Source organism: Aquarana catesbeiana, linkage group LG11, assembly GCF_042186555.1.
Source record: "Aquarana catesbeiana isolate 2022-GZ linkage group LG11, ASM4218655v1, whole genome shotgun sequence".
NCBI lineage: Eukaryota > Metazoa > Chordata > Amphibia > Anura > Ranidae > Aquarana > Aquarana catesbeiana.
In genome coordinates, this window is record NC_133334.1 from 1,281,869 (window position 1) to 1,309,431 (window position 27,563).

The 27,563-nt window shown below is 51.3% G+C and overlaps 1 protein-coding gene across 2 annotated transcripts in view; it reads left to right on the forward strand.

Moving 5' to 3' along the window:
* ABCC8 (ATP binding cassette subfamily C member 8) overlaps positions 1 to 27,563 on the forward strand; it is a 261,472-nt gene that overhangs the window by 36,407 nt on the left and 197,502 nt on the right. For both annotated transcript variants that reach the window (XM_073603932.1, XM_073603931.1), the window contains exon 2: positions 26,943 to 27,084. In XM_073603932.1, coding sequence (XP_073460033.1) covers positions 26,943 to 27,084 — 142 coding nt within the window. The remainder of the gene's footprint in view (positions 1 to 26,942; positions 27,085 to 27,563) is intronic.

Consider the following 27,563-nt stretch of genomic DNA (forward strand, 5'->3'; position numbering starts at 1 on the left):
GGAGAAACCGATGTCTCTGCTCCACTCTGAGCTCTATGAGCTGCACTCTGCTGAGCTTGCTGTGGTTGTAATGGCTGACTGGATTGGATCACGCTTCCAGAACTTGGACTGTACTGGGTGGTATTAGTAAGTTGCTGGACTGAATGAGCCCCACTCTGAGGGGTTCTTTGAGTTGCACTTCCAGTGTTTGGACTGTGCTGAGCGATAATAACATGTCTCTGAACAGACTGAGCTGCACTGTGCTGGGCTTGCTGGTCCTGCAATGACTGGCTGGACTGAGAACTGTTTTGCTGAATAACATCTCCAGACTTCCTCTTATCAGTATTATGGGTACTTTTCATACAAACATTTCCACGTCTACTTACAGTCTCTGCAGATTGCTTCCCATTCCCAGAGCTCTGTCCTCCGGCTTCACCACCAACCACAGCTTCACCTGACAGTCCTTGTGTAGGCCGGAAAGCCTGGGACTCTCCTGAGAGAGATCCCCGCCCAGGGGAGCCCAACCCTGGGCTTGTACCAGACATCAGAGGAGCTCAGCACCACACAGACTTCAGCTGCTCCACAAGCAGCCACACCCTCTGCACAGTACTACTTCTCTTGTCCTGTATGTCGGGTGTAATTCTCGGTATCTGTTCTTATTCTGTATGTATGGACTCTGCACAGTACTACTTCTCTTGTCCTGTATGTCGGGTGTAATTCTCAGTATCTGTTCTTATTCTGTATGTATGGACTCTGCACAGTACCACTTCTCTTGTCCTGTATGTCGGGTGTAATTCTCAGTATCTGTTCTTATTCTGTATGTATGGAGATTTTTATTTGTAAAAAACAAACAAGATACATAATAACAAACTAACTGACTGAAAAGAACATAAATACAACAATTACTGACATGTTGTTTAGGTCAAAAACTTAGCAGTTAAAGGGCATCAATAGTAATAAATGTGACAATAAGACTCCTTTCCATAAATCTATACTTCTCCAACATTCCATTATAAGTCAGAATCGGAGTCACTCTGCTGACTACCAGTTTCCATATCAGATTCTGCGGATCCAGGATCAGGGGGCGGACGCCTTTTAGTGGGCGGGTCATCCTCTGAGCCAATCACATACTCCTTTTCCACTCTTTTTAATTCCTGCTCCAGTTCCTGGGCCCCCAGAGAATAGGAGTCAGCATCCGAATCTGATAACGCTTCATACCTATTGGTGGAAAGTGCCATACCCACTTCTGGTGCCCCTTTCACTTTTTTAGCTGGCTTCTGCACTAATGTCCAGTCACTTTCGGGTTTACGGGTAGATTTATCTTTTTTCCTATTCCTCCTCTTCTGACCAGTGATCTTCACAGAGACAGGAACTGGAACAGAAGAGGAATGTGGGGCCGGCTGCTCCTCAGCCTGATGAACACTGTCCGTCCGCCCGGGAGTAGTCTCCTGGACCTCCGGGACCACCTCCTCCCTAGTCAATACAGCCCCATTCATTAAAGCTTCCTCCTCTAGTTGTTCTGCTGCAGCCAACAATTCATTGTCTGCAGATTCCCCATCCTTATTATGGAAGGCCTCCGGGCAATCCCTATGGAAATGGCCAAGCCCACCACATAGATTGCACTTAACCTTCTCACAGGTAGAACTGATGTGGCCAACCTCCCCACAAAGATTACACTTCAGGATCGTACAAACATTCGCCACATGGCCAGATTTACCACATTTATAACATAACCTGGGCTGACCTGCATAGAAGCAAACTCCTCTCTCCCGCCCAATGAAAAAAGAGTTTGGCAGGTGATGGGTAACATTGTTACTTTGCCTCAACTTAACAAGAACCCTCCAACCACCCGTCCAGATCCCATCACTGTCTTTAGTTTTTGTCAACTCAGAAACCATTTCACAATGTCTTCTAAGCCAGATGACAACATCCTGGGGGGGCACAGACTCATTCCAGAACATGATGGTAACATTTGCTGTGTCAGGTTTGGAGATGGGAATAAAGATGAAATTCCTCCAACCCTCTTTGTCCCGCAAACCACTGAAGCTGGCCCAGAACCTGTCTAAGTCAGACATGAGCTTAAAGCTGACATCATAACCTTGTCTGTCAGGGAGATTGATGACTGCCAGTATGTCTGCAGGAGCAAACCCCATCTGATGACACAGCAACTCCCTTACTACAAACCTCCTATCAGGGAGCTCCTCTCTGGAACCCCTATGCTTCAATCTCACCACATTCCTCCTCCTAAAGGCCTGACCAGTATAATTGTTACTGGTGGAAAAAGAAGGGGCCCCACGGCTCCAGGCATTCCGAGGAGGGACATGACCAGATGGACCAGCATTCCCTTGCGGAGCAGGTGGTGGATCCACCAAAGGGGGGAAATCCTGAGAGTTATTCTGAACTGACTCCTCCATCGCTACATTCTCAGAGCCCTCAGACTGCTGATGACCCCATTCAGATATACCAGCATTAATAACATCAGAATTATTCACCACATCAATATTAGTGACATCATCACTGCACCTCATATCATCATTACTAGCAGCATCATTACTAGTTACCCCAGTGTTACTCCCACTATGAACACCAGTCACCCCAGCATGGCTCCCCACATGAACACCAGTCACCCCAGCATGGCTCCCCCCATGAACACCAGTCACCCCAGCATGGCTCCCACCATGAACACCAGTCACCCCAGCATGGCTCCCACCAGGAGTACTAGTGGCAGCAGCACTGTTCTCACAATCCATGTGCTGGGAGTCCACCATGTCACTCCTCTGAGTCTCCTGTACTGTGAATGTCTGCTGGGTTATACTGATGTTCCCACCACCCTCCAGAGCTGGAAGTTCAGCAGGAGGATCTACTCCAACCTCACTGTCCTCCAGAGGCTGCACAGTCTTCCCTTCAGGAGACACATGTGGTGGCTGCGTGCGTTGGACTGGTTCCCCAGAGTCTGACTCTGTAGAAGACTCAATCCTTCCACTCAATCCCGCCTCAAATCGATCACGATTGTGGTACACCTCCGCCACTGGTCCCAGTTCTTCCAGAACAGTATCAATGTCCTTTGACACACCGGCCAGTTCAATGCCCAGGGAGTTCAGTTTGCTGTCATATAAAAATTCCTTCTTGGGGTTGGCAGCTTTAAGTCTATAAACACATTCAATCTGCTTCTGGATCTTAGTCTTGGCTTTTCTCAGGGACTCCATTCTTTTTACAAGGAAAGGAATCTTGTCAGCCAGGTGCAGCGCAGGTTCAGACTTTAACACTTTCTGCTTCGCGGCTGCAGGACGCTTGAAATCCTGATCCACCTTCCTATTACCAGTACTGGTCTGAGGGCCTCTGCTGGGTGTAGATGGTTTCACCGGGGCGGATTGTGGAAAATTTTTACCACCCTCCTCTTTATTCTGCTGCAGCTTAGAGCGCGATGAACGTCCCTGGCCGCTGCTCACCATTACACACTGTTGTAAGTTCTCTTTAATGGTTTTCTGTTCTAAGGAAGTTCTGGTGTATTTACGAGGAGTACTGGGAGAAGCCGATGTCTCTGCTCCACTCTGCTGAGCTTGCTGTGGTTGTAATGGCTGACTGGATTGGATCACGCTTCCAGAACTTGGACTGTACTGAGTGGTATTAGTAAGTTGCTGGACTGAATGAGCCCCACTCTGCGGGGTTCTTTGAGTTGTACTTCCAGAGTTTGGACTGTGCTGAGCGATAATAACATGTCTCTGAGTAGACTGAGCTGCACTGTGCTGGGCTTGCAATGGCTGGCTGGATTGGATCACGCTTCCAGAACTTGGACTGTACTGGGTGGTATTAGTAAGTTGCTGAACTGAATGAGCCCCACTCTGCGGGGTTTGCATTGACTGTAATGACTGGCTGCATTGAGTTGCACTTCCAGAGTTTGGACTGTGCTGAGCGATAATAACATGTCTCTGAACAGACTGAGCTGCACTGTGCTGGGCCTGCAATGGCTGGCTGGATTGGATCACGCTTCCAGAACTTGGACTGTACTGGGTGTCATGTTGCTGGACTGAATGAGCCCCACTCTGAGGGGTTCTTTGAGTTGGACTTCCAGTGATAACATGTCTCTGAACAGACTGAGCTGCACTGTGCTGGGCTTGCTGGGCCTGCAATGACTGGCTGGACTGAGAACTCTTTTGCTGAATAACATCTCCAGACTTCCTCTTATCAGTATTATGGGTACTTTTCATACAAACATTTCCATGTCTACTTACAGTCTCTGCAGATTGCTTCCCATTCCCAGAGCTCTGTCCTCCGGCTTCACCACCAACCACAGCTTCACCTGACAGTCCTTGTGTAGGCCGGAAAGCCTGGGACTCTCCTGAGAGAGATCCCCACCCAGGGGAGCCCAACCCTGGGCTTGTACCAGACATCAGAGGAGCTCAGCACCACACAGACTTCAGCTGCTCCACAAGCAGCCACACCCTCTGCACAGTACTACTTCTCTTGTCCTGTATGTCGGGTGTAATTCTCAGTATCTGTTCTTATTCTGTATGTATGGACTCTGCACAGTACTACTTCCCTTGTCCTGTATGTCGGGTGTAATTCTCAGTATCTGTTCTTATTCTGTATGTATGGACTCTGCACAGTACTACTTCTCTTGTCCTGTATGTCGGGTGTAATTCTCAGTATCTGTTCTTATTCTGTATGTATGGACTCTGCACAGTACTACTTCTCTTGTCCTGTATGTCGGGTGTAATTCTCAGTATCTGTCCTTATTCTGTATGTATGGACTCTGCACAGTACTACTTCTCTTGTCCTGTATGTCGGGTGTAATTCTCGGTATCTGTTCTTATTCTGTATGTATGGACTCTGCACAGTACTACTTCTCTTGTCCTGTATGTCGGGTGTAATTCTCGGTATCTGTTCTTATTCTGTATGTATGGAGATTTTTATTTGTAAAAAACAAACAAGATACATAATAACAAACTAACTGACTGAAAAGAACATAAATACAACAATTACTGACATGTTGTTTAGGTCAAAAACTTAGCAGTTAAAGGGCATCAATAGTAATAAATGTGACAATAAGACTCCCTTCCATAAATCTATACTTCTCCAACATTCCATTATAAGTCAGAATCGGAGTCACTCTGCTGACTACCAGTTTCCATATCAGATTCTGCGGATCCAGGATCAGGGGGCGGACGCCTTTTAGTGGGCGGGTCATCCTCTGAACCAATCACATACTCCTTTTCCACTCTTTTTAATTCCTGCTCCAGTTCCTGGGCCCCCAGAGAATAGGAGTCAGCATCCGAATCTGATAAGGCTTCATACCTATTGGTGGAAAGTGCCGTACCCACTTCTGGTGCCCCTTTCACTTTTTTAGCTGACTTCTGCACTAATGTCCAGTCAGTTTCGGGTTTACGGGTAGATTTATCTTTTTTCCTATTCCTCCTCTTCTGACCAGTGATCTTCACAGAGACAGGAACTGGAACAGAAGAGGAATGTGGGACCGGCTGCTCCTCAGCCTGCTGAACACTGTCCGTCCGCCCAGGAGTAGTCTCCTGGACCTCCGGGACCACCTCTTCCCTAGTCAATACAGCCCCATTCATTAAAGCTTCCTCCTCTAGTTGTTCTGCTGCAGCCAACAATTCATTGTCTGCAGATTCCCCATCCTTATTATGGAAGGCCTCCGGGCAATCCCTATGGAAATGGCCAAGCCCACCACACAGATTGCACTTAACCTTCTCACAGGTAGAACTGATGTGGCCAACCTCCCCACAAAGATTACACTTCAGGATCGTACAAACATTCGCCACATGGCCAGATTTACCACATTTATAAAACATAACCTGGGCTGACCTGCATAGAAGCAAACTCCTCTCTCCCGCCCAATGAAAAAAGAGTTTGGTAGGTGATGGGTAACATTGTTACTTTGCCTCAACTTAACAAGAACCCTCCAACCACCCGTCCAGATCCCATCACTGTCTTTAGTTTTTGTCAACTCAGAAACCATTTCACAATGTCTTCTAAGCCAGATGACAACATCCTGGGGGGGCACAGACTCATTCCAGAACATGATGGTAACATTTGCTGTGTCAGGTTTGGAGATGGGAATAAAGATGAAATTCCTCCAACCCTCTTTGTCCCGCAAACCACTGAAACTGGCCCAGAACCTGTCTAAGTCAGACATGAGCTTAAAGCTGACATCATAACCTTGTCTGTCAGGTAGATTGATGACTGCCAGTATGTCTGCAGGAGCAAACCCCATCTGATGACACAGCAACTCCCTTACTACAAACCTCCTATCAGGGAGCTCCTCTCTGGAACCCCTATGCTTCAATCTGACCACATTCCTTCTCTTAAAGGCCTGACCAGTAGAACTGTTACTGGTGGAAAAAGAAGGGGCCCCACGGCTCCAGGCATTCCGAGGAGGGACTTGACCAGATGGACCAGCATTCCCTTGTGGAGCAGGTGGTGGATCCACCAAAGGGGGGAAATCCTGAGAGTTATTCTGAACTGACTCTTCCATCGCTACATTCTCAGAGCCCTCAGACTGCTGATGACCCCATTCAGATATACCAGCATTGATAACATCAGAATTATTCACCACATCAATATTAGTGACATCATCACTAGCAGCATCATTACTAGTTACCCCAGTGTTACTCCCCCCATGAACACCAGTCCCCCCAGCATGGCTCCCACCATGAACACCAGTCCCCCAGCATGGCTCCCACCATGAACACCAGTCCCCCCAGCATGGCTCCCACCATGAACACCAGTCCCCCCAGCATGGCTCCCACCATGAATACCAGTCCCCCCAGCATGGCTCCCCCCAGCATGGCTCCCACCATGAACACCAGTCCCCCCAGCATGGCTCCCACCAGGAGTACTAGTGGCAGCAGCACTGTTCTCACAATCCATGTGCTGGGAGTCCACCATGTCACTCCCCTGAGTCTCCTGTACTGTGAATGTCTGCTGGGTTATACTGATGTTCCCACCACCCTCCAGAGCTGGAAGTCCAGCAGGAGGATCTACTCCAACCTCACTGTCCTCCAGAGGCTGCACAGTCTTCCCTTCAGGAGACACATGTGGTGGCTGCGTGCGTTGGACCGAATCCCCAGAGTCTGACTCTGTAGAAGACTCAATCCTTTCACTCAATCCCGCCTCAAATCGATCACGATTGTGGTACACCTCCGCCACTGGTCCCAGTTCTTCCAGAACAGCATCAATGTCCTTTGACACACCGGCCAGTTCAATGCCCAGGGAGTTCAGTTTGCTGTCATATAAAATTTCCTTCTTGGGGTTGGCAGCTTTAAGTCTATAAACACATTCAATCTGCTTCTGGATCCTAGTCTTGGCTTTTCTCAGGGACTCCATTCTTTTTACAAGGAAAGGAATCTTGTCAGCCAGGTGCAGCGCAGGTTCAGACTTTAACACTTTCTGCTTCGCGGCTGCAGGACGCTTGAAATCCTGATCCACCTTCCCATTACCAGTGCTGGTCTGAGGGTCTCTGCTGGGTGTAGATGGTTTCACTGGGCCGGATTGTGGAAAATTATTACCACTCTCCTCTTTATTCTGCTGCAGCTTAGAGCGCGATGAACGTCCCTGGCCGCTGCCCACCATTACACACTGTTGTAAGTTCTCTTTAATGGTTTTCTGTTCTAAGGAAGTTCTGGTGTATTTGCGAGGAGTACTGGGAGAAACCGATGTCTCTGCTCCACTCTGAGCTCTATGAGCTGCACTCTGCTGAGCTTGCTGTGGTTGTAATGGCTGACTGGATTGGATCACGCTTCCAGAACTTGGACTGTACTGGGTGGTATTAGTAAGTTGCTGGACTGAATGAGCCCCACTCTGCGGGGTTTGCATTGATTGTAATGACTGGCTGGATTGAGTTGCACTTCCAGTGTTTGGATTGTGCTGAGCAATAACAGATCTCTGAGCAGACTGAGCTGCACTGTGCTGGGCCTGCAATGGCTGGCTGGATTGGATCACGCTTCCAGAACTTGGACTGTACTGGGTGGTATTAGTAAGTTCCTGGACTGAATGAGCCCCACTCTGAGGGGTTCTTTGAGTTGCACTTCCAGTGTTTGGACTGTGCTGAGTGATAATAACATGTCTCTGAACAGACTGAGCTGCACTGTGCTGGGCTTGCTGGTCCTGCAATGACTGGCTGGACTGAGAACTCTTTTGCTGAATAACATCTCCAGACTTCCTCTTATCAGTATTATGGGTACTTTTCATACAAACATTTCCACGTCTACTTACAGTCTCTGCAGATTGGCCGGAAAGCCTGGGACTCTCCTGAGAGAGATCCCCGCCCAGGGGAGCCCAACCCTGGGCTTGTACCAGACATCAGAGGAGCTCAGCACCACACAGACTTCAGCTGCTCCACAAGCAGCCACACCCTCTGCACAGTACTACTTCTCTTGTCCTGTATGTCGGGTGTAATTCTCAGTATCTGTTCTTATTCTGTATGTATGGACTCTGCACAGTACCACTTCTCTTGTCCTGTATGTCGGGTGTAATTCTCAGTATCTGTTCTTATTCTGTATGTATGGACTCTGCACAGTACTACTTCTCTTGTCCTGTATGTCGGGTGTAATTCTCAGTATCTGTTCTTATTCTGTATGTATGGACTCTGCACAGTACTACTTCTCTTGTCCTGTATGTCGGGTGTAATTCTCGGTATCTGTTCTTATTCTGTATGTATGGAGATTTTTATTTGTAAAAACAAACAAGATACATAATAACAGACTAACTGACTTAAAATAACATAAATACAACAATTACTGACATGTTGTTTAGGTCAAAAACTTAGCAGTTAAAAAAGGGCATTAATAGGAAACAAATGTCACAATAAGACTCCTTTCCATAAGTCTATACTTCTCCAACATTTCCTAATTTCCAAACCCTTAATCCATCGTAACTCGGATAACACTAAACCTGCAATTTTACTAGAGATAAACTGTTCATTATGCATGGCAACTTTAGTCCTTGCATGCCATTGATAGTACTTGACTACGGTAATGATGATGTACATTGTCCCTCTATCTACACCGTGTATTGTTGGGGGAACACCATAAAGCCTGTCTGAGCAACTTAGGTTTTCCAACCTTTGGATCCCAACTCCAGCAGCTACTTCCTTCCAGACTTCACGGCTTCCCCAACAATCCACCAAGAAATGCTCCATGGACTCCTCCTGATTACAGCCCAAAGGGCAGATCCTTTCAGATGCGGCCAGACCTTTCATGTTCCCCCTCACATACATCTTCCCATGGAGAGACAGCCAGGCAATGTCATGAAACTTTGAGGGTAATCTGGGGCTATTCAACAACTTTAAGCTTTCCTCCATAACAGCTGTAGTGCAGTCTCTGAGTACAAGTGGAGAACAGAAAAAGGTCCTACAGATCCTCCGGTATAACAATTTCCTTGGACTTTTTTCAAGGTAGGATTTCTCAATCCCCCACCTCCTCAGAGACTTCAGAGCTGAGTCCAGATATGGTGGGAGATAACCCTGAGTACATCTCTTCCTCTTGAGAGAACCGCCCCGCATCCAGGACTCTGCACGAGGCAATATCCAGGCCCTAACACTATTTACCCACGGAGGGCCAACATCGGAGTCCAAACACCCAAAATTAACTTTAAGAAACAGAGAATCAAAAAACACCTTAGGATTTATCATATTCAACCCACCCTCTTTGTTCAGCAGGTAAGTAACCCCTCTTTTTATTGGATTCAGTCTATTACCCCAGAAGAGCTGAAAAAACAGACTGAAGAGCCTTACAGAGAAAGATTCTGGCAACGGAAAAACCATAGAGACATATAGAAAGATAGGAATTAAGTACGTCTTCAACATTTTGACCCTTTCTCTGTAGGTCAACTTGCAATTCTTCCATCGCTGAACCCTTGCATTACCAGCATCCAATTTCTCCTCCCAATTTAGCCTGGCATTATCTTCCCTTCCAAACTTAACCCCTAAGATCTTAAGACAACTTGAAGCTTTTGCAAACTGGGGCAGATCAAAATCTGGATCACCCTGCAGTGTCCAGAGAGCTTCAGTCTTCTCAAAGTTGACAAGAGACCCAGAGGCCTCAGAGTAAGTTCCAATGGAAGCTGCTAGCAACTGGGCCTCATGGGAGGTGGACACCACTACAGTGACATCATCCGCATAAGCGAATACGGATAGGGCCGAGGCATGGGGCACAGGTACCCCCCGAAAATCACACTCCTGCAGTGATCTCAAAAAAGGATCAATGGCAAAAACATATAAGAGGGGACTCAAGGGGCAACCCTGCCTCACCCCAGCCTCAACCCCAAAAGTACCGCCCTGCCACCCATTGATAAGTGGAAAACTCTCAGCTTTCCAGTATAAAGTTCTCAGCCAATCAACAAATAACCCTGGGATACCATACTTTAACAAAGTCGCCCACAGATACCCATGGTCAACCCTGTCAAAAGCTTTAGCTTGGTCTAAACTCACCATATACTTCCCATGCCTAAGAACCTTACACCTCTCAAAAGCTTCCCTCAGGGAAATGAGAGCACCATAAATATTCCGCCCTTTTACCGTGCCATACTGACAGTCTGTCAATAGTGCTGGAGAAAAACACTTCAACCTAGAAAATAATATTTTTGCCAGAATCTTCCGGTCTACATTTAAAAGGGCTATAGGCCTCCAATTCTTGATGTCATTAGGTTCTCTACCCTTGAACAGCAGAACTAAGGATGATACTCTCATGGATGGAGGCATCAGGCGTTTCTCCAAACAACTTTTAAACACATCCACAAGAATCGGAGCCAGGAGCTCTTTAAATTTCTTATAAAATTCAGCTGTAATGCCATCAGGTCCTGGTGCCTTCTTTTGACGTAATTTATCAATAGCTTCCCTAACTTCCTCCACCGTTATGTCTGCTGTCAAAGGAGAAAAATCCAAATTATCAACAACAGGACCTGGAACCGCCTCCAAGAACTGTGCCATCTTCTTCTTATCCAAACCCTTCTCCCGAAATAAGTCAGCATAGTATGATCTTACCACTCCCAGAATACCCTCCTGAGACTCCTGCAAAATCCCCTGGGAATCCTTCAGGCCCATCATTAACTTCCTAGTCACCTTGTCCCTACAATTTTCAAAGGGATCGGGTGTCCCTGGGGATCCATAATCCCGTTCAAATACCAGGGAGTTGTATCTGCTATATTGATATTGATTTAGCTCAGATTTTACTTGATCAATCTTCCTCCCTGCCTCCAACCCGCCAGAATAAAGCGACTCCAGCTCTTTCCTCAGCCTGAGATAATAGCTATATCTACTTTTCCCCATTTTAGCAGACAACTTCCTCAAGAGAGAAGAGATGTCCTTTTTAACATCCTCCCACCAATCCGCAGTACAGTCATAGAAGTCTAGTCTCTCATCATGGTGTTGCAAGAGGTTCTGTACTTGTTGCTGGACAGATACATCTTCTAAAAGATTAGAGTTTAGCCTCCATAGCCCCCTGCCCATATCAGGATGCTTACAGGTTCCCAGACAAAAGTAAAGGGCCACATGATCTGAGTAAGGTACCAGCTTCTCACTCATATTGGTCACCAATTCTGTAGGACTTACCAGTGCCATATCTAGTCTGCTTTTGATATTACCGCGAAAGAAGGTGAAGCCTGGCTTCCTGCCATTTTGTGCAAAAATATCACTTAAACCGGTTTGCAAAATAATACGATTAAGAACTTTGGAGTCACTACCCACCACCCTACCAGAAGAACGGTCACTTGATGTCCTAGTGACATTAAAGTCTCCTACCATAACCACAGGGACTGATGTAAAAAGATATGATTTCACATCATTAAATAACCCAATTCTTCCTGCTATTGTTTGAGGCCCATATATGTTAATTAATCGGAGTCTCCTGCCGTGAATTGTTACCTCCAATATAAGACATCTTCCCATTGACACCTCAGTGAGTCTATGCACCGTCACATCCTTAGTATTGAAAAGGATGGCAACACCTGCATAAGACTCCACAGCCAAAGACCAAAATGAGGGTCCTGTGTGCCACTCCCTCTCTGCCTCCCGCATAAGTCCAACAGATGTTAGATGTGTCTCTTGTAAAAAATAGACATCAGCATCCAGGTACCTGAGGTGTTCAAAAACGGCATGCCTTGTCCTCCTGTTTTTAATGCTGTTCACATTGCTGGAGACAATGTTTAGAGAAAAACCTGCCAACACAGCAAAGAGGAGAAAAAATAAGACCCCCATTATAAGTCAGAATCGGAGTCACTCTGCTGACTACCAGTTTCCATATCAGATTCTGCGGATCCAGGATCAGGGGGCGGACGCCTTTTAGTGGGCGGGTCATCCTCTGAGCCAGTCGCATACTCTTTTCCCACCCTTTTTAATTCCTGCTCCAGTTCCTGGGCCTCCAGAGAATAGGAACCCACATCCGAATCCGATAACGCTTCATACCTATTGGTGGAAAGTGCCGTACCCACTTCTGGTGGCCCTTTCACTTTTTTAGCTGACTTCTGCACTAATGTCCAGTCACTTTCGGGTTTACGGGTAGACTTATCTTTTTTATTCCTCCTCTTCTGACCAGTGATCTTCACAGAGACAGGAACTGGAACAGAAGAGGAATGTGGGGCCGGCTGCTCCTCAGCCTGCTGAACACTGTCCGCCCGCCCAGGAGTAGTCTCCTGGACCTCCGGGACCACCTCCTCCCTAGTCAATACAGCCCCATTCATTAAAGCTTCCTCCTCTAGTTGTTCTGCTGCAGCCAACAATTCACTGTCTGCAGATTCCCCATCCTTATTATGGAAGGCCTCCGGGCAATCCCTATGGAAATGGCCAAGCCCACCACACAGATTGCACTTAACCTTCTCACAGGTAGAACTGATGTGGCCAACCTCCCCACAAAGATTACACTTCAGGATCGTACAAACATTCGCCACATGGCCAGATTTACCACATTTATAACATAACCTGGGCTGACCTGCATAGAAGCAAACTCCTCTCTCCCGCCCAATGAAAAAAAGAGTTTGGCAGGTGATGGGTAACATTGTTACTTTGCCTCAACTTAACAAGAACCCTCCAACCACCCGTCCAGATCCCATCACTGTCTTTAGTTTTTGTCAACTCAGAAACCATTTCACAATGTCTTCTGAGCCAGATGACAACATCCTGGGGGGGCACAGACTCATTCCAGAACATGATGGTAACATTTGCTGTGTCAGGTTTGGAGATGGGAATAAAGATGAAATTCCTCCAACCCTCTTTGTCCCGCAAACCACTGAAACTGGCCCAGAACCTGTCTAAGTCAGACATGAGCTTAAAGCTGACATCATAACCTTGTCTGTCAGGGAGATTGATGACTGCCAGTATGTCTGCAGGAGCAAACCCCATCTGATGACACAGCAACTCCCTTACTACAAACCTCCTATCAGGGAGCTCCTCTCTGGAACCCCTATGCTTCAATCTGACCACATTCCTTCTCTTAAAGGCCTGACCAGTATAACTGTTACTGGTGGAAAAAGAAGGGGCCCCACGGCTCCAGGCATTCCGAGGAGGGACATGACCAGATGGACCAGCATTCCCTTGTGGAGCAGGTGGTGGATCCACCAAAGGGGGGAAATCCTGAGAGTTATTCTGAACTGACTCTTCCATCGTTACATTCTCAGAGCCCTCAGACTGCTGATGACCCCATTCAGATATACCAGCATTGATAACATCAGGATTATTCACCACATCAATATTAGTGACATCATCACTGCACCTCATATCATCATTACTAGTTACCTCAGTGTTACTCCCCCCATGAACACCAGTCACCCCAGCATGGCTCCCACCATGAATACCAGTCCCCCCAGCATGGCTCCCCCCAGCATGGCTCCCACATGAACACCAGTCCCCCCAGCATGGCTCCCACCATGAACACCAGTCCCCCCAGCATGGCTCCCACCAGGAGTACTAGTGGCAGCAGCACTGTTCTCACAATCCATGTGCTGGGAGTCCACCATGTCACTCCTCTGAGTCTCCTGTACTGTAAATGTCTGCTGGGTTATACTGATGTTCCCACCACCCTCCAGAGCTGGAAGTCCAGCAGGAGGATCTACTCCAACCTCACTGTCCTCCAGAGGCTGCACAGTCTTCCCTTCAGGAGACACATGCGGTGGCTGCGTGCGTTGGACCGGATCCCCAGAGTCTGACTCTGTAGAAGACTCAATCCTTCCACTCAATCCCGCCTCAAATCGATCACGATTGTGGTACACCTCCGCCACTGGTCCCAGTTCTTCCAGAACAGCATCAATGTCCTTTGACACGCCGGCCAGTTCAATGCCCAGGGAGTTCAGTTTGCTGTCATATAAAATTTCCTTCTTGGGGTTGGCAGCTTTAAGTCTATAAACACAGTCAATCTGCTTCTGGATCTTAGTCTTGGCTTTTCTCAGGGACTCCATTCTTTTTACCAGGAAAGGAATCTTGTCAGCCAGGTGCAGCGCAGGTTCAGACTTTAACACTTTCTGCTTCGCGGCTGCAGGACGCTTGAAATCCTGATCCACCTTCCCATTACCAGTGCTGGTCTGAGGGTCTCTGCTGGGTGTAGATGGTTTCACTGGGGCAGATTGTGGAAAATTATTACCACCCTCCTCTTTATTCTGCTGCAACTTAGAACGCGATGAACGTCTCTGGCTGCTGCCCACCATTACACACTGTTGTAAGTTCTCTTTAATGGTTTTCTGTTCTAAGGAGGTTCTGGTGTATTTGCGAGGAGTACTGGGAGAAACCGATGTCTCTGCTCCACTCTGAGCTCTATGAGCTGCACTCTGCTGAGCTTGCTGTGGTTGTAATGGCTGACTGGATTGGATCACGCTTCCAGAACTTGGACTGTACTGGGTGGTATTAGTAAGTTGCTGGACTGAATGAGCCCCACTCTGAGGGGTTCTTTGAGTTGCACTTCCAGTGTTTGGACTGTGCTGAGCGATAATAACATGTCTCTGAACAGACTGAGCTGCACTGTGCTGGGCTTGCTGGTCCTGCAATGACTGGCTGGACTGAGAACTGTTTTGCTGAATAACATCTCCAGACTTCCTCTTATCAGTATTATGGGTACTTTTCATACAAACATTTCCACGTCTACTTACAGTCTCTGCAGATTGCTTCCCATTCCCAGAGCTCTGTCCTCCGGCTTCACCACCAACCACAGCTTCACCTGACAGTCCTTGTGTAGGCCGGAAAGCCTGGGACTCTCCTGAGAGAGATCCCCGCCCAGGGGAGCCCAACCCTGGGCTTGTACCAGACATCAGAGGAGCTCAGCACCACACAGACTTCAGCTGCTCCACAAGCAGCCACACCCTCTGCACAGTACTACTTCTCTTGTCCTGTATGTCGGGTGTAATTCTCGGTATCTGTTCTTATTCTGTATGTATGGACTCTGCACAGTACTACTTCTCTTGTCCTGTATGTCGGGTGTAATTCTCAGTATCTGTTCTTATTCTGTATGTATGGACTCTGCACAGTACCACTTCTCTTGTCCTGTATGTCGGGTGTAATTCTCAGTATCTGTTCTTATTCTGTATGTATGGACTCTGCACAGTACTACTTCTCTTGTCCTGTATGTCGGGTGTAATTCTCGGTATCTGTTCTTATTCTGTATGTATGGACTCTGCACAGTACTACTTCTCTTGTCCTGTATGTCGGGTGTAATTCTCGGTATCTGTTCTTATTCTGTATGTATGGACTCTGCACAGTACTACTTCTCTTGTCCTGTATGTCGGGTGTAATTCTCAGTATCTGTTCTTATTCTGTATGTATGGAGATTTTTATTTGTAAAAAACAAACAAGATACATAATAACAAACTAACTGACTGAAAAGAACATAAATACAACAATTACTGACATGTTGTTTAGGTCAAAAACTTAGCAGTTAAAGGGCATCAATAGTAATAAATGTGACAATAAGACTCCCTTCCATAAATCTATACTTCTCCAACATTCCATTATAAGTCAGAATCGGAGTCACTCTGCTGACTACCAGTTTCCATATCAGATTCTGCGGATCCAGGATCAGGGGGCGGACGCCTTTTAGTGGGCGGGTCATCCTCTGAACCAATCACATACTCCTTTTCCACTCTTTTTAATTCCTGCTCCAGTTCCTGGTCCTCCAGAGAATAGGAGTCAGCATCCGAATCTGATAAGGCTTCATACCTATTGGTGGAAAGTGCCGTACCCACTTCTGGTGCCCCTTTCACTTTTTTAGCTGACTTCTGCACTAATGTCCAGTCAGTTTCGGGTTTACGGGTAGATTTATCTTTTTTCCTATTCCTCCTCTTCTGACCAGTGATCTTCACAGAGACAGGAACTGGAACAGAAGAGGAATGTGGGACCGGCTGCTCCTCAGCCTGCTGAACACTGTCCGTCCGCCCAGGAGTAGTCTCCTGGACCTCCGGGATCACCTCCTCGCTAGTCAATACAGCCCCATTCATTAAGGCTTCCTCCTCTAGTTGTTCTGCTGCAGCCAACAATTCATTGTCTGCAGATTCCCCATCCTTATTATGGAAGGCCTCCGGGCAATCCCTATGGAAATGGCCAAGCCCACCACATAGATTGCACTTAACCTTCTCACAGGTAGAACTGATGTGGCCAACCTCCCCACAAAGATTACACTTCAGGATCGTACAAACATTCGCCACATGGCCAGATTTACCACATTTATAACATAACCTGGGCTGACCTGCATAGAAGCAAACTCCTCTCTCCCGCCCAATGAAAAAAGAGTTTGGTAGGTGATGGGTAACATTGTTACTTTGCCTCAACTTAACAAGAACCCTCCAACCACCCGTCCAGATCCCATCACTGTCTTTAGTTTTTGTCAACTCAGAAACCATTTCACAATGTCTTCTAAGCCAGATGACAACATCCTGGGGGGGCACAGACTCATTCCAGAACATGATGGTAACATTTGCTGTGTCAGGTTTGGAGATGGGAATAAAGATGAAATTCGTCCAACCCTCTTTGTCCCGCAAACCACTGAAACTGGCCCAGAACCGGTCTAAGTCAGACATGAGCTTAAAGCTGACATCATAACCTTGTCTGTCAGGGAGATTGATGACTGCCAGTATGTCTGCAGGAGCAAACCCCATCTGATGACACAGCAACTCCCTTACTACAAACCTCCTATCAGGGAGCTCCTCTCTGGAACCCCTATGCTTCAATCTCACCACATTCCTTCTCTTAAAGGCCTGACCAGTATAATTGTTACTGGTGGAAAAAGAAGGGGCCCCACGGCTCCAGGCATTCCGAGGAGGGACATAACCAGATGGACCAGCATTCCCTTGTGGAGCAGGTGGTGGATCCACCAAAGGGGGGGAATCCTGAGGGTTATTCTGAACTGACTCCTCCATCGCTACATTCTCAGAGCCCTCAGACTGCTGATGACCCCATTCAGATATACCAGCATTGATAACATCAGAATTATTCACCACATCAATATTAGTGACATCATCACTGCACCTCATATCATCATTACTAGTTACCGCAGTGTTACTCCCTCCATGAACACCAGTCACCCCAGCATGGCTCCCACCATGAACACCAGTCACCCCAGCATGGCTCCCACCATGAACACCAGTCACCCCAGCATGGCTCCCACCATGAACACCAGTCACCCCAGCATGGCTCCCCCCAGCATGGCTCCCACCATGAACACCAGTCCCCCCAGCATGGCTCCCCCCAGCATGGCTCCCACCATGAACACCAGTCCCCCCAGCATGGCTCCCACCAGGAGTACTAGTGGCAGCAGCACTGTTCTCACAATCCATGTGCTGGGAGTCCACCATGTCACTCCTCTGAGTCTCCTGTGCTGTGAATGTCTGCTGGGTAATACTGATGTTCCCACCACCCTCCAGAGCTGGAAGTCCAGCAGGAGGATCTACTCCAACCTCACTGTCCTCCAGAGGCTGCACAGTCTTCCCTTCAGGAGACACATGTGGTGGCTGCGTGCGTTGGACCGGATCCCCAGAGTCTGACTCTGTAGACTCAATCCTTTCACTCAATCCCGCCTCAAATCGATCACGATTGTGGTACACCTCCGCCACTGGTCCCAGTTCTTCCAGAACAGCATCAATGTCCTTTGACACACCGGCCAGTTCAATGCCCAGGGAGTTCAGTTTGCTGTCATATAAAATTTCCTTCTTGGGGTTGGCAGCTTTAAGTCTATAAACACATTCAATCTGCTTCTGGATCTTAGTCTTGGCTTTTCTCAGGGACTCCATTCTTTTTACAAGGAAAGGAATCTTGTCAGCCAGGTGCAGCGCAGGTTCAGACTTTAACACTTTCTGCTTCGCGGCTGCAGGACGCTTGAAATCCTGATCCACCTTCCCATTACCAGTGCTGGTCTGAGGGTCTCTGCTGGGTGTAGATGGTTTCACTGGGGAAGATTGTGGAAAATTATTACCACCCTCCTCTTTATTCTGCTGCAACTTAGAACGCGATGAACGTCCCTGGCCGCTGCCCACCATTACACACTGTTGTAAGTTCTCTTTAATGGTTTTCTGTTCTAAGGAGGTTCTGGTGTATTTGCGAGGAGTACTGGGAGAAACCGATGTCTCTGCTCCACTCTGAGCTCTATGAGCTGCACTCTGCTGAGCTTGCTGTGGTTGTAATGGCTGACTGGATTGGATCACGCTTCCAGAACTTGGACTGTACTGGGTGGTATTAGTAAGTTGCTGGACTGAATGAGCCCCACTCTGAGGGGTTTGCATTGACTGTAATGACTGGCTGGATTGAGTTGCACTTCCAGAGTTTGGATTGTGCTGAGCAATAACATGTCTCTGAGCAGACTGAGCTGCACTGTGCTGGGCTTGCAATGGCTGGCTGGATTGGATCACGCTTCCAGAACTTGGACTGTACTGGGTGGTATTAGTAAGTTCCTGGACTGAATGAGCCCCACTCTGAGGGGTCCTTTGAGTCGCACTTCCAGTGTTTGGACTGTGCTGAGTGATAATAACATGTCTCTGAACAGACTGAGCTGCACTGTGCTGGGCTTGCTGGTCCTGCAATGACTGGCTGGACCGAGAACTCCTTTGCTGAATAACATCTCCAGACTTCCTCTTATCAGTATTATGGGTACTTTTCATACAAACATTTCCATGTCTACTTACAGTCTCTGCAGATTGCTTCCCATTCCCAGAGCTCTGTCCTCCGGCTTCACCACCAACCACAGCTTCACCTGACAGTCCTTGTGTAGGCCGGAAAGCCTGGGACTCTCCTGAGAGAGATCACCGCCCAGGGGAGCCCAACCCTGGGCTTGTACCAGACATCAGAGAAGCTCAGCACCACACAGACTTCAGCTGCTCCACAAGCAGCCACACCCTCTGCACAGTACTACTTCTCTTGTCCTGTATGTCGGGTATAATTCTCGGTATCTGTTCTTATTCTGTATGTATGGACTCTGCACAGTACTACTTCTCTTGTCCTGTATGTCGGGTGTAATTCTCGGTATCTGTTCTTATTCTGTATGTATGGACTCTGCACAGTACTACTTCTCTTGTCCTGTATGTCGGGTGTAATTCTCAGTATCTGTTCTTATTCTGTATGTATGGACTCTGCACAGTACCACTTCTCTTGTCCTGTATGTCGGGTGTAATTCTCAGTATCTGTTCTTATTCTGTATGTATGGACTCTGCACAGTACTACTTCTCTTGTCCTGTATGTCGGGTGTAATTCTCAGTATCTGTTCTTATTCTGTATGTATGGACTCTGCACAGTACTACTTCTCTTGTCCTGTATGTCGGGTGTAATTCTCGGTATCTGTTCTTATTCTGTATGTATGGACTCTGCACAGTACTACTTCTCTTGTCCTGTATGTCAGGTGTAATTCTCGGTATCTGTTCTTATTCTGTAGGGGCATTGCAGGGTCAGATTTTGGGTATATGGGGTATCTCAGCCAATGGGCAGGGGTTTCTTTAGTCCCTTGGCCTGTTGGAAGAGCCTATATATCCGGGTGGAGTCAGGTGATCGGGGTTCTGGACGGCTATCTGGGTGGACTTGTGTTGTCTGCCCCGGGCTTCTAGGCTGGAGATTGGGTCCATCCCGGGGGCATCTGGCTGCCAGGCTGTCTGAGGGCCTATCCAGAAGAGGAGAGCAGTGCAGGGTTGGGACTGCGGGCTTGTAGTCCAATCAGAAGTGACGGTTCTGCCGGCCGGAGAAGCTGTCGGGAGCTGGAGGGGAAGCTGTAGTGGTGGGAGGTGGAGGGGAGGCTGTCGTGGTGGGAGGTGGAGGGGAAGCTGTCGTGGTGGGAGGTGGAGGGGAAGCTGTCGTGGTTGGAGGTGGAGGGGAAGCTGTCGTGGTGGGAGGTGGAGGGGAAGCTGTCGTGGTGGGAGGCGGAGGGGAAGCTGTCGTGGATGGAGGCGGAGGGGAAGCTGTCGTGGTGGGAGGTGGAGGGGAAGCTGTCGTGGTCGGAGGTGGAGGGGAAGCTGTCATGGTCGGAGGTGGAGGGGAAGCTGTCGTGGTTGGAGGTGGAGGGGAAGCTGTCGTGGTGGGAGGTGGAGGGGAAGCTGTCGTGGTTGGAGGTGGAGGGGAAGCTGTCGTGGTTGGAGGTGGAGGGGAAGCTGTCGTGGTGGGAGGTGGAGGGGAAGCTGTCGTGGTTGGAGGTGGAGGGGAAGCTGTCGTGGTGGGAGGTGGAGGGGAAGCTGTCGTGGTGGGAGGTGGAGGGGAAGCTGTCGTGGTGGGAGGTGGAGGGGAAGCTGTCGTGGTGGGAGGCGGAGGGGAAGCTGTCGTGGATGGAGGTGGAGGGGAAGCTGTCGTGGTGGGAGGTGGAGGGGAAGCTGTCGTGGTGGGAGGCGGAGGGGAAGCTGTCGTGGTGGGAGGTGAAGGGGAAGCTGTCGTGGATGGAGGTGGAGGGGAAGCTGTCGTGGTGGGAGGTGGAGGGGAAGCTGTCGTGGTGGGAGGTGGAGGGGAAGCTGTCGTGGTGGGAGGCGGAGGGGAAGCTGTCGTGGTGGGAGGTGGAGGGGAAGCTGTCGTGGTTGGAGGTGGAGGGGAAGCTGTCGTGGTCGGAGGTAGAGGGGAAGCTGTCATGGTCGGAGGTGGAGGGGAGGCTGCCGGAGGTAGAGGGGAAGCTGTCGTGGTCAGGGGTAGAGAGGAAGCTGGAAGCTGTCGTGGTGGGAGGTGGAGGGGAAGCTGTCGTGGTTGGAGGTGGAGGGGAAGCTGTCATGGTGGGAGGTGGAGGGGAAGCTGTCGTGGTGGGAGGTGGAGGGGAAGCTGTCGTGGTGGGAGGTGGAGGGGAAGCTGTCGTGGTGGGAGGTGGAGGGGAAGCTGTCGTGGTGGGACTTGGAGGGGAAGCTGTCGTGGTGGGAGGTGGAGGGGAAGCTGTCGTGGTGGGACTTGGAGGGGAAGCTGTCATGGTGGGAGGTGGAGGGGAAGCTGTCGTGGTGGGAGGTGGAGGGGAAGCTGTCGTGGTGGGAGGTGGAGGGGAAGCTGTCGTGGTAGGAGGTGGAGGGGAAGCTGTCGTGGTGGGAGGTGGAGGGGAAGCTGTCGTGGTGGGAGGTGGAGGGGAAGCTGTCGTGGTGGGAGGTGGAGGGGAAGCTGTCGTGGTGGGAGGTGGAGGGGAAGCTGTCGTGGTCGGTGGAGGGGAAGCTGTCGTGGTGGGAGGTGGAGGGGAAGCTGTCGTGGTGGGAGGTGGAGGGGAAGCTGTCGTGGTCGGAGGTGGAGGGGAAGCTGTCGTGGTGGGAGGTGGAGGGGAAGCTGTCGTGGGAGGTGGAGGGGAAGCTGTCGTGGTCGGAGGTGGAGGGGAAGCTGTCATGGTGGGAGGTGGAGGGGAAGCTGTCATGGTGGGAGGTGGAGGGGAAGCTGTCGTGGTGGGAGGTGGAGGGGAAGCTGTCGTGGTGGGAGGTGGAGGGGAAGCTGTCGTGGTGGGAGGTGGAGGGGAAGCTGTCATGGTGGGAGGTGGAGAGGGGAAGCTGTCGTGGTTGGAGGTGGAGGGGAAGCTGTCATGGTGGGAGGTGGAGGGGAAGCTGTCGTGGTGGGAGGTGGAGAGGGGAAGCTGTCGTGGTGGGAGGTGGAGGGGAAGCTGTCGTGGTGGGAGGTGGAGGGGAAGCTGTCGTGGTGGGAGGTGGAGGGGAAGCTGTCGTGGTGGGAGGCGGAGGGGAAGCTGTCGTGGTGGGAGGTGGAGAGGGGAAGCTGTCGTGGTTGGAGGTGGAGGGGAAGCTGTCATGGTGGGAGGTGGAGGGGAAGCTGTCATGGTGGGAGGTGGGGGGGAAGCTGTCGTGGTGGGAGGTGGAGGGGAAGCTGTCGTGGTCGGAGGTGGAGGGGAAGCTGTCGTGGTCTGAGGTGGAGGGGAAGCTGTCGTGGTGGGAGGTGGAGGGGAAGCTGTCGTGGTGGGAGGTGGAGGGGAAGCTGTCATGGTGGGAGGTGGAGGGGAAGCTGTCATGGTGGGAGGTGGAGGGGAAGCTGTCATGGTGGGAGGTGGAGGGGAAGCTGTCGTGGTGGGAGGTGGAGGGGAAGCTGTCGTGGTGGGAGGTGGAGGGGAAGCTGTCATGGGAGGTGGAGGGGAAGCTGTCGTGGTGGGAGGTGGAGGGGAAGCTGTCGTGGTGGGAGGTGGAGAGGGGAAGCTGTCGTGGTGGGAGGTGGAGGGGAAGCTGTCGTGGTGGGAGGTGGAGGGGAAGCTGTCGTGGTGGGAGGTGGAGGGGAAGCTGTCGTGGTGGGAGGTGGAGGGGAAGCTGTCATGGGAGGTGGAGGGGAAGCTGTCGTGGTGGGAGGTGGAGGGGAAGCTGTTGTGGTGGGAGGTGGAGAGGGGAAGCTGTTGTGGTGGGAGGTGGAGAGGGGAAGCTGTCGTGGTGGGAGGTGGAGGGGAAGCTGTCGTGGTGGGAGGTGGAGGGGAAGCTGTCGTGGTTGGAGGTGGAGGGGAAGCTGTCGTGGTGGGAGGTGGAGGGGAAGCTGTCGTGGTGGGAGGTGGAGGGGAAGCTGTCGTGGTGGGAGGTGGAGGGGAAGCTGTCGTGGTGGGAGGTGGAGGGGAAGCTGTCGTGGTCGGAGGTGGAGGGGAAGCTGTCGTGGTCGGAGGTGGAGGGGAAGCTGTCGTGGTGGGAGGTGGAGGGGAAGCTGTCGTGGTGGGAGGTGGAGGGGAAGCTGTCGTGGTCGGAGGTGGAGGGGAAGCTGTCGTGGTGGGAGGTGGAGGGGAAGCTGTCGTGGTGGGAGGTGGAGGGGAAGCTGTCGTGGTGGGAGGTGGAGGGGAAGCTGTCGTGGTGGGAGGTGGAGGGGAAGCTGTCGTGGTGGGAGGTGGAGGGGAAGCTGTCGTGGTGGGAGGTGTAGGGGAAGCTGTCGTGGTGGGAGGTGGAGGGGAAGCTGTCGTGGTGGGAGGTGGAGGGGAAGCTGTCGTGGTGGGAGGTGGAGGGGAAGCTGTCATGGTGGGAGGTGGAGGGGAAGCTGTCGTGGTGGGAGGTGGAGGGGAAGCTGTCGTGGTGGGAGGTGGAGGGGAAGCTGTCGTGGTCGGTGGAGGGGAAGCTGTCGTGGTGGGAGGTGGAGGGGAAGCTGTCGTGGTGGGAGGTGGAGGGGAAGCTGTCGTGGTGGGAGGTGGAGGGGAAGCTGTCGTGGTCGGAGGTGGAGGGGAAGCTGTCGTGGTGGGAGGTGGAGGGGAAGCTGTCGTGGGAGGTGGAGGGGAAGCTGTCGTGGTCGGAGGTGGAGGGGAAGCTGTCATGGTGGGAGGTGGAGGGGAAGCTGTCATGGTGGGAGGTGGAGGGGAAGCTGTCGTGGTGGGAGGTGGAGGGGAAGCTGTCGTGGTGGGAGGTGGAGGGGAAGCTGTCGTGGTGGGAGGTGGAGGGGAAGCTGTCGTGGTGGGAGGTGGAGAGGGGAAGCTGTCGTGGTTGGAGGTGGAGGGGAAGCTGTCATGGTGGGAGGTGGAGGGGAAGCTGTCGTGGTGGGAGGTGGAGAGGGGAAGCTGTCGTGGTGGGAGGTGGAGGGGAAGCTGTCGTGGTGGGAGGTGGAGGGGAAGCTGTCGTGGTGGGAGGTGGAGGGGAAGCTGTCGTGGTGGGAGGTGGAGGGGAAGCTGTCGTGGTGGGAGGTGGAGAGGGGAAGCTGTCGTGGTTTGAGGTGGAGGGGAAGCTGTCATGGTGGGAGGTGGAGGGGAAGCTGTCATGGTGGGAGGTGGGGGGGAAGCTGTCGTGGTGGGAGGTGGAGGGGAAGCTGTCGTGGTCGGAGGTGGAGGGGAAGCTGTCGTGGTCTGAGGTGGAGGGGAAGCTGTCGTGGTGGGAGGTGGAGGGGAAGCTGTCGTGGTGGGAGGTGGAGGGGAAGCTGTCATGGTGGGAGGTGGAGGGGAAGCTGTCATGGTGGGAGGTGGAGGGTAAGCTGTCGTGGTGGGAGGTGGAGGGGAAGCTGTCATGGGAGGTGGAGGGGAAGCTGTCGTGGTGGGAGGTGGAGGGGAAGCTGTTGTGGTGGGAGGTGGAGAGGGGAAGCTGTCGTGGTGGGAGGTGGAGGGGAAGCTGTCGTGGTGGGAGGTGGAGGGGAAGCTGTCGTGGTGGGAGGTGGAGGGGAAGCTGTCGTGGTGGGAGGTGGAGGGGAAGCTGTCGTGGTGGGAGGTGGAGGGGAAGCTGTCGTGGTGGGAGGTGGAGGGGAAGCTGTCGTGGTGGGAGGTGGAGGGGAAGCTGTCGTGGTGGGAGGTGGAGGGGAAGCTGTCGTGGGAGGTGGAGGGGAAGCTGTCGTGGTGGGAGGTGGAGGGGAAGCTGTCGTGGGAGGTGGAGGGGAAGCTGTCGTGGTGGGAGGTGGAGGGGAAGCTGTCGTGGTGGGAGGTGGAGGGGAAGCTGTCGTGGTTGGAGGTGGAGGGGAAGCTGTCGTGGTGGGAGGTGGAGGGGAAGCTGTCGTGGTGGGAGGTGGAGGGGAAGCTGTCGTGGTTGAAGGTGGAGGGGAAGCTGTCGTGGTGGGAGGTGGAGGGGAAGCTGTCTTGGGAGGTGGAGGGGAAGCTGTCGTGGTGGGAGGTGGAGGGGAAGCTGTCGTGGTGGGAGGTGGAGGGGAAGCTGTCGTGGTCGGAGGTGGAGGGGAAGCTGTCATGGTGGGAGGTGGAGGGGAAGCTGTCGTGGTGGGAGGTGGAGGGGAAGCTGTCGTGGTCGGAGGTGGAGGGGAAGCTGTCATGGTGGGAGGTGGAGGGGAAGCTGTCGTGGTTGGAGGTGGAGGGGAAGCTGTCGTGGTCGGAGGTGGAGGGGAAGCTGTCGTGGTGGGAGGTGGAGGGGAAGCTGTCGTGGTGGGAGGTGGAGGGGAAGCTGTCGTGGTGGGAGGTGGAGGGGAAGCTGTCGTGGGAGGTGGAGGGGAAGCTGTCGTGGTGGGAGGTGGAGGGGAAGCTGTCGTGGTGGGAGGTGGAGGGGAAGCTGTCGTGGTTGGAGGTGGAGGGGAAGCTGTCGTGGTGGGAGGTGGAGGGGAAGCTGTCGTGGTCGGAGGTGGAGGGGAAGCTGTCGTGGTCGGAGGTGGAGGGGAAGCTGTCGTGGGAGGTGGAGGGGAAGCTGTCACCATGAAGGGACCAATCACCTTATTACCCAGGAAAAAAGTAGGCGTGGCTCTATTCCTCTTAGAAATTTTTATAAATGTAAATAAGGTGACAAGTGCTGACAATATTATTGTAATATATTGATGTGTTAGACCCTCTGCGGAGTCCAACCTTCAGAGGTGATAATGATTTGGGTCTTAATAACAGAAAAAGTGAGTGGGTTTGACCCCCTGCCATTAGAGTAACAAAGGTTGGTTTGCACCGTTCAGTAATAATTCTCAGCTGAAGTGTATTATAAAGAACAAAGTGAAAACCTTCTACATGCAGAAAAGTGAATAATAATAAAACCTAAATTATATAAACAATCCGATTCATATAAAGTGTAATAATAAAGAGAACAAGTAAAGTGTTCGAAGCTCTGCAACAATGTAACTCTTCTTCCTGCTCTTCAGAGGGTGATAATAATGATGTCGGGGATCTTATTATGAACTCACTGAATTCCCTCCCCCTGCCCCCCCCCCGGGCTCTGCACAGCCGCAGTATATGGCTCTGGGTAACACTCTAGAACCGATCGTTCCGTAGTTTGCTGGTAACGTTCCTCCAGTATTAACGAGAAGGGAAGGGGAGGGGAGGGGAGGGAAGGGGAGGGGAGGGAAGAGGAGGGAAGAGGAGAGGAGAGGAGAGGGGAAGGGAAGAGGATTGAAGGGAAGGGAAGAGAAGGGAAGGGAAGGGGAGGGAAGAGGAGGGAAGAGGAGAGGAGAGGGGAAGGGAAGGGAAGAGGATTGAAGGGAAGGGAAGAGAAGGGAAGGGAAGGGGAGGGGAGGGAAGGGGAGGGGAGGGAAGAGGAGGGAAGAGGAGAGGAGAGGGGAAGGGAAGGGAAGAGGATTGAAGGGAAGGGAAGGGAAGGGTAGGGCGCGGCGCCCATGGGGTGATACCGCTGGGGATTTACTGACATTTGATATGAAAATTACAGAGTAGAAACAAATCCTGTGGACGGTCCGGACCGCGAATGATGTGGAATTACAGAACAATAATTAACATCTTTTTTAATGAAAATTCCTTTTTTTAGTCCCTGTGATGTCATCACCGGGTCTCTGTGCTTCTCTATGCAATGCAGGCAGATCATGGCTGGTGGGAGGAGTCGGCAGGGGGCGGGATATAGCTTCCTGGAAACATCCCAGCCCCCGGCCTCACTACTCCTCCCAAGACCCCTCATTCCTGGGGCAAGTAGTGGGAGGAGTTATGCAAACATCAAATTCCTTGATGGGTGGGGTCAGCATGTTCTCCAGCCAGGAAATGGGGCGGGGCTTTATCTGACTTCTAATGCACATGGTGAGAAGCTCACAGTGTGCGGGGAAATCAGAGGAAGTCATTTCTGTCCAGGAGAGGAGCCGCTACAACCTGTGTGGGGGAGGGGGGGTCTCATTATTTCCTACTCCATCTAAAATAACACTCCAGGATTGGTCACCTTCTCTGTACTGTGTGATGGGGGAGGGGGTATTGATCTCTCTGTGCTGATGATTAATTGCCCCCTCGGGGGTGTTTGTGTTGCAGGTTGGGGCAGTCAGAGTTCGAAGGTTCACATCCATCACAGCACATGGCTGCACTTCCCGGGACACAACCTGCGCTGGATCCTCACCTTCATCCTCCTCTTCGTCCTCGTCTGTGAGATCGCCGAGGGTATCGTGTCCGACGGGTGAGTGCCGATAACTACAGAACGTTCCACCTCCCGTCCCGGAACATTCCACCGCCTGTCCCGGAACATTCCACTGCTTGTCCCGATACATTCCACCTCCCGTCCCGGAACATTCCACCGCCTGTCCCGGAACATTCCACTGCTTTTCCCAGAACATTCCACTTCCCGTCCCAGAACATTCCACCGCCTGTCCCGGAACATTCCACTGCTTGTCCCAGAACATTCCACTTCCCGTCCCGGAACATTCCACCACTTGTCCCAGAACATTCCACTTCCTGTCCCGGAACATTCCACTGCTTTTCCCAGAACATTCCACTTCCCGTCCCGGAACATTCCACTGCTTTTCCCAGAACATTCCACTTCCCGTCCCGGAACATTCCACCACCTGTCCCGGAACATTCCACTTCCCATCCCGGAACATTCCACCGCTTGTCCCGGAACATTCCACTGCTTGTCCCGGAACATTCCACCGCCTGTCC